Source organism: Dermacentor andersoni, chromosome 4 (genome assembly GCF_023375885.2).
Source record: "Dermacentor andersoni chromosome 4, qqDerAnde1_hic_scaffold, whole genome shotgun sequence".
Classification (NCBI taxonomy): Eukaryota; Metazoa; Arthropoda; class Arachnida; order Ixodida; family Ixodidae; genus Dermacentor; species Dermacentor andersoni.
Genome location: NC_092817.1, coordinates 33,936,908 through 33,943,794, shown reverse-complemented (window position 1 = coordinate 33,943,794; position 6,887 = coordinate 33,936,908). Strand labels below are relative to the sequence as shown.

Sequence of the window (6,887 nt, the reverse complement as noted above, 5' to 3'; positions counted from 1 at the left end):
CAAAGTTTGTTTAGACTTCTACAGGATGGTTCACTGCCATCTATAAGATCTGCACACATGATGCTGACTGTTGGACTTTACACATGCGCTATATGTTTTAACCGGCGGGAATAGCGTTTTGGAATAATCGCATTTGCTATTGTACACTCTTAATCTGATTCCACATAGATTTTACTAATTAAGCGGAACTTATTATTAAAACTGTTGCAAATTCTGAGAACCGAGGTTAGGAGCGTACAACCGTGTTTTAGTACGTACATCCTGTCCTGTATCAGTGTTTGCCTCTCTGGTAACAATTTTCTATCAAGCTGACGAACTCTACGTTCTTCAGCTTAATATATTGTTACCAGAGCCCGAAATATGTTACCCAATTTAGTTACTAGAGGTCCTTCACGTGGCATAAGAGGATCGATGTCATATTGCCAAGCAAAGAATTTTATTTGCTGATAGATGCATTGGTTACTTTCTCACATTTACTCCACCCAAATTATGGTCAACCTTGAATGTAAGCTTCTGGTCTCTTACTCGATCAAGAAAAAGAAAAAAAGCCACGAACGCATAGGCGTCCGAGTAGCGTAAGCTACTCCTCGTATTCAGGAGTGAAAGGTGCCTATCTGTCTACCCTTGGTTCAAGATATTCACCCCGTGCTCAAAATTTGAAGGACGCAAGCGAGCCCCTTCGCCCCCCCCCCTTCCCAGTTTCCCCTGGCCCCTCTTCCCGTCCCAAAGTTCAATGAAAGCGGAGCTTATCGCTTTGATTTAAAGCCAGTTGCAGTTGTCCGCTAAACTTTCTGCGCGCCAGTTGGAACGGAGGCCTCTGCTGGGCTCTGTCCAGGCTCAGGAGAACTCAATACAATGTAAAGTTCGTCGCTGATCCGGCGCGAGGCATAACAGTAGATCTGTTGCTCCTTAGTGGTGCCACAAGCAGTTTCGGTAGGACGACGTACCTGTCAGTGAAAGTGGAGACACTTTAGTTAACTCCAAAAAACATGTCTGGACCAATGAATTGGTGGCTACCTTTTAGGTTAAAAGTGAGGGCTACTAGAAAAAAATATATGCAAATTCACCCTTCCCTAACAGAAAATGTCACATGCTCTATAACCACTAATCTAAGATGAATGCGTATGTTTTATACGGGTTCTAATATGATCATATAACCTTGTGTACAAGCTTATGCAAAATATGTAAGATATGAGAATTTTTATTGGGTATGTCAGAAAAAAAAACACAATAACATAACTTACTGCTGTGTTCTTTCGAACCATGATTCAGTAAAACTTGCTTCAGATTGCGGAATTTCGCGATGTCCGAACAAACTTCACCGAATTTTTCTGTTTAATTCGAGAGTTGTGAATGTTTTAAGCACAAAGAAAGCGCAATACTTCTTTTCTAACTTAAGAAATTTTGTTAACTTGCTTCTGAAGAATAGCTGACGCGTTCTTACAAGTTCATAAATACACATAATATCCATGCAATTGCTTGGCGAGTATAAAGACTCCGTAAGAATCATCGTACGCCAGGTGCGAGCCAAGGAACAAGTTGCTTATTAAGAGGCGAAGTGTACTATAAGGAAAGTTACATTTAGAAAGGGCTTGAATTGTTATGACTCCGGCCTTGAAGGATTTGGTAAATGCTTTATTTCGAGATAGTCTGTGCACGTGGTCTAACATATTTCTGAGATGCTTCGGGACGTAAAATTAATTCAGACTTCCCTCGTTGAGAGCTCGCATAACGTAACTTTCCGGTGGCTTAGCGGCTATGGTGTTGCGCTACCAAGCACGAGGTCGCGGGATCATATCCCGGCCGCGGCGGCCGTATTTCGATGGGGGCGAAATGCAAGACCGTCCGTGTCGCATGCATTGGGGGCGCGTTAAAGTTCTCCTGGCGGTCAAAATTAATCCGGAGTCTACCACTATGGCGTGCCTCGTAATCAAATTGTAGCTTTAGCACGTAAAACTTCACTACTCTTTACAAGAGCATTAACGAAGACTACACTAAATGCCAAAGTACGTAGCGCCAGTAATTGCCATTGCTATAGACATGTGTTCAGGTGGATGCACACTCACGCAGGCATCCAACTGAGTGTGTGCATTGAGCAGTTCTGGCGGATGCACACTGATACATCGGCCGCGATCGATAGTTCACGAGGGAAGAATACTGTGCAGAGGTGTATGCAGAGAGAATACACGTAAGTACATCGTAAGTATATCGCAAGTACATTGCAAGAACATTGGCACAGTGAGACATACCCATTCGGTAGAACTGGCCTGGCGCGAGCACATGCGCAGTGACCCGAGGATAGCGGTAGGCCAAATATAAGAAGTTTCAACCAAACAGTTGGATGACACGCGCTATATTCTATTAAGAGACCTGTGGGCATCAGAGATAACCATGAGGCGACATTATATGTGCATGTTTCAAGTTGTTACTTATTGCTTCATTACGGCAAACAAACGCACTTATGGTAAACAAATGGACGCGTAATGGTAGTACATTGGAAGTCAAAACGTGCATATACAGCGAGAAAAAAAAAAGGGACTTTCCGGAATTCCAGACAAACACGTAGTGAGGTAGAATAGCAGCTTGGGCTTGTTGGTTTTCCATTCTGCTAGTAACCAGCGCTTGTGGTGTCTTCTTGTCTCGTCTCTTGCCTATATTTTGCGCTGTTACTAGCAGGACGTAGTGAGCGACACTGACAAGCGATTGTCCGTGTCCCTTACTACGTCCTTGTCATGAATTCCGCGAAGCAAATATTTTGTCCTCGCAGTATGAACAAACTAGCCCAACAACAAGTCCTACTGAATCACGTGCTTACAGACAGCCTTTTCTTTTTTATTCCCATACATGCGTTTAGAGCAAACAAACAAAATCGCCACCCCGGTAACTCTCTCTCAGCCTGGCCCGCGCAGCGACTGCGGCTTTGATGACGTCACAGATGAGGATGAGGGAACGCTGGCGCCAAACATGCGATAAACTCAGGCGGAGTAATATCGCGGCCATTCATTCCGCCTGCACGGTAAATTGATTTAGACCCTTAAAACTGAATAAGGATGTAATGATGTGAGTTATACATTGATTTTCACCCTTATTCACCTTTGAGGGCGTAAATTATTTTACGGTGTGTTCCCGAGGAACCCGGCAAAGGATGACTGCCGCCTTTAAGCGCTGAAAATTCTGGTCCTTATATACACGCAGGTGCGGATGCAACCTTTATATATGTATACATAGATATCAAATCAAATCATATGAAGCCAAACTTATATATATATATATATATATATATATATATATATATATATATATATATATATATATATATATATATAGTCATATCAGAAGAAGCCAGCAAACACTGACACCAAGGACAACATAGGGGAAATTACTTGTGCTTTAATAAATGAAGTAAAGAAACGATAAATTAATGGAAATTAAAGTGGATGAAAAGACAACTTGCCGCAGGTGGGAATCGATATTATATATTTATTTATTTATTTATTTATTTATTTGAGTACCCTAAGGGCCCATTAGGGCATTACATAGGGGGGGACGAAAACGCTCAAGCATGAGTGAAATCTGTACAATGTAAATATATGAAGGCATTAGGAACCATAAAAAAACATCTAGCAGAAGCAAACAAAAAAAGAAAGAAAGAAAAGGCTAACGAAATTTATACAATGTTTAGTAGTGTGAAACACGCATAAGAACCGAAAATGTGATGCAAACAATCAGTACCCATCGGAACACGATGGGTACTCAAATCAAATAAACATTTAGGTAAACAGCCTACACAGATACATAGCAGATGAAACGGAATGAATTTTACACAATGCCAAGCACTTGAAAACGCTGTTTAAGTAAATATTCAAGAAAATGTGGGTTCTGACAGGTTGACACACTCTAAAAAGGTTAGCAGTGCTGCATGAAATGATGATGATTCCGTAAGCGAGACAATGTTTGCAGGTAGCGAGTTCCATTCGGCAATAAATAAAACTAGAGGCGAATTTTGATAAGCGTTAGTCCTGGCAAATATGGGTTTTACTTTATGAACATGGTCTGTGCGGGTAGAGATGTGGGGAGCGGGAAGAATATGGGCTCGAGCGAATGCAGTGTTGCTGTGGTAAAGGCTATGGAAGAAGGTCAACCGTGATAATTTCCTGCGCATGTCAAGTGAAGGGAGATTAAGTAATTTCTTTAGGGCGGACACACTTTGATATCGCGAGTATGAAGTTAAGATGAACCGCGCAGCTTTATTTTGAACTGATTCGAGTAGGTTCGTGAAATTTGACTGATGGGGGTGCCAAATTATTGACGCATATTCTAAAGAAGGCCTGATAAGAGAACTGTATGCTCAAAGTCTGGTATCTGTGTTAGCAAGGTGTAAGTGACGTTTCAGGTAACCAAGTTTTTTGTATGCTTTTGTGGTGATGTGTTCAATGTGAGCATTCCAGCTTAAATTGGAGGTAAACAGGACACCCAAGTACTTGATTGAAGATACTGAGTCAACAGTAATACCGCGTATTGCATATTGGTCAGAGGTAGGTCGAGGTATCGAAGCAAATTTTACGTGTTTAGTTTTGGCTATGTTAATTTCCATCTGCCATGTGTCACACCAGTCAGTTAGTTTTGTTAAATCAGACTGCAACACAGAGATCTCGGCAGGGCAGCTTATTTCATTATATAAGACGCAGTCATCTGCGAAGAGACGTATTTGTGAGGTAATATTAGTTGCGATGTCATTTATGTATATTAAAAATAGCAGTGGCCCAAGGACGGATCCTTGAGGAACTCCCGAAGTGACGTGAGTGCGGTTAGAAAAGCAGTTGTTGAGACTGATTGCTTGAAATCGGTTCGTTAGGAACTCCTCAATCCATCGCGTCGTGTTGTAGTTAAGCTGTAGGCTTCGAACTTTCAGTTTTAGTCGATTATGAGGTACTCGATTATGAGCTTTAGAAAAGTCAATAAAAATGGCGTCTGTACTAATCAATCTGTGCAAAGAAATGTGAATATCTGTTACAAGTTCATAAAGTTGCGTCTGACATGAGCGATTTTGGCGAAAGCCATGTTGGTTATTGAGGAGCAGGTTATTTACGTTAAGATAGACTATAATGTGAGAGTATAGGATGTGTTCCAGTAATTTGCAGCAGATATATGTCAGTGATATAGGTCTGTAATTATTAGGGTCTGCTGTATTACCTGATTTAAATACCGGTATCACTAATGTTGTTTTCCAATCTTCCGGTCTCTGCATTATTGTCTCTGCCTTTACTTCACTGCTGACGTAATTGTGATGGCTTTCTGTTTGTGTTCAAACTCCTTCATGGTATCTTAAACTGCACCGAAATATTCAGTTGCATTGTGTTTAGAACTCCGCGTAAGATCACCAGTGAACATGGATCTTTCCATTTTCCTGCCTGCTATATTTAACATTGAAGTGTCAACAAAATATGAAGTTTTTATACTCTTTATATCTCCCATTCGGTTGATCATGATAACGTTCAGATCAGTGTCTTAGTTTTTATGCCCTTGCATTGTATTTTTGTATCGATGTTGAACTTGAACAGACTGTTCAAGCACTTTCCTCCTCTCTCTCTTTGTTGTTGTTGCTGTTGAGCCTACTTAGCGTTTCATTGTACGTAAGCTGACATTTTCTTCATTGTCGTTGTATATTTATTGTGCTCATCTCTCGCATATTGCCGAGCTGTTTTCATTTCTGTTTGCCTTTTCTCTGTTCTTTAACATCACCATGGTACCCGTGAGCCAGTATATTCGTATACACGACGATGCCAGACACTTGTACACTCACTTGTACACCACGATGCCAGACACGACGATGAGCAGCACCAGGGTGAGAGCGAAGCAGGCCGCCTTGAGCTTCCAGCTTCTCCCGAGCGGTCGCAGTTGCCGGTCTGCCGACCGGTCCACGCTCTCCTCCATCTCTCGGAGTGGCGTGGTTGCTCCCGGAGTCGAGCTCGGCGAATGCGGCGGAGCCGGCTTCGCACTGGACCGCTGGCCACCTAGCTTGGGTCGACATCCTTGCTCGTGGCCCTTCGTCGCTTCAACCGAAGCATTTTCCGCGACTGCGGAATCCTTAGTCGTCGCCGTCGCAGTATTTTTCGGCGCCGCGTCTGGGGAAGCGGCAGATGAACGCGATTGTTCCGCCGTTTCATTATGAATAGCTGTTGTGGCCGGTGCCGGCGTTCCAGGCTTTGCGAGGAGGCCCGGTTCTTCTCGGACTTCTGGCAGCAGAACCGGGTCTGCTGCTGAGGTCGTCTGCTCACCTTCGGTCACCGTTTGACGTTCCAACGATTTGGCCGTGGCGGTCCCGCAGCTGGTTCGCTCAGCGGCGTCTTGCAGTCGGCCCTTGGAGGACAAGTCTTCGCGGGAGTCGCCTTCTGGGTGTGCCGCTTGTCCTTGCATGTCTCTTGTCGTCGGCGCGTCTTGCGTAGGTAGAACGGGACCCGTTTTCTGGGGTTGCGCGTCCTTGTTCTCCTCCATGATCTGCGGTGTTTTGACGACGAGCTAACAACAGGCACAGCCGAACGCGGCCGGCTTCTTCTTTATCTCCATCTCAGCATGTCCTCGAACGTTAGAAAATTATAATAACCAGGTGCGCCAACGTTATAATAATAAAATACCAAGAAGGCAATTATAAAAATATTGGGTGGAAATGCCTTTCCTGTCAAGTGTATATATGTTATCAAAAGAAATAATAACAGTGAGGGGGCTCTTCATGCTAGCCATAATACTATACTGATGTCTAATAGCAGCCGATCCAGAACCTTTGTAATGGCGAAGTATTCCGTCTGCTTTCTTGACGCCGCGGAAATGCGTCTGGCACGTAATTGTGGGTTCGTGGGTTCAACGCTTGATGTGGCAATCTTTATTTT

The 6,887-nt window shown here is 43.3% G+C and overlaps 1 protein-coding gene across 1 annotated transcript; it reads right to left on the bottom strand.

The window, feature by feature from the left end:
* Window positions 1-729: 729 nt before the first annotated feature.
* Window positions 730-6,542, bottom strand: LOC126536714 (uncharacterized). Its single transcript, XM_050183734.2, has 2 exons — window positions 5,804-6,542; window positions 730-947 (listed from the first exon to the last, which is right to left on the bottom strand). Exons 1-2 carry the CDS (start codon window positions 6,493-6,495, stop codon window positions 848-850), a joined length of 792 nt encoding a protein of 263 aa, XP_050039691.1. The 5' UTR covers window positions 6,496-6,542; the 3' UTR covers window positions 730-847.
* Between the last annotated feature and the right edge of the window lie 345 nt (window positions 6,543-6,887).

Bases quoted from the DNA above. Each gene is read 5' to 3' on its own strand.
- LOC126536714 (XM_050183734.2), bottom strand. From the start codon at position 6,495: ATGGAGGAGAACAAGGACGCGCAACCCCAGAAAACGGGTCCCGTTCTA. The intron at 948-5,803 runs GTGAGTGTACAA...TTTCACTGACAG, and splicing joins TCTGGCATCGTGGTGTACAA to GTACGTCGTCCTACCGAAAC.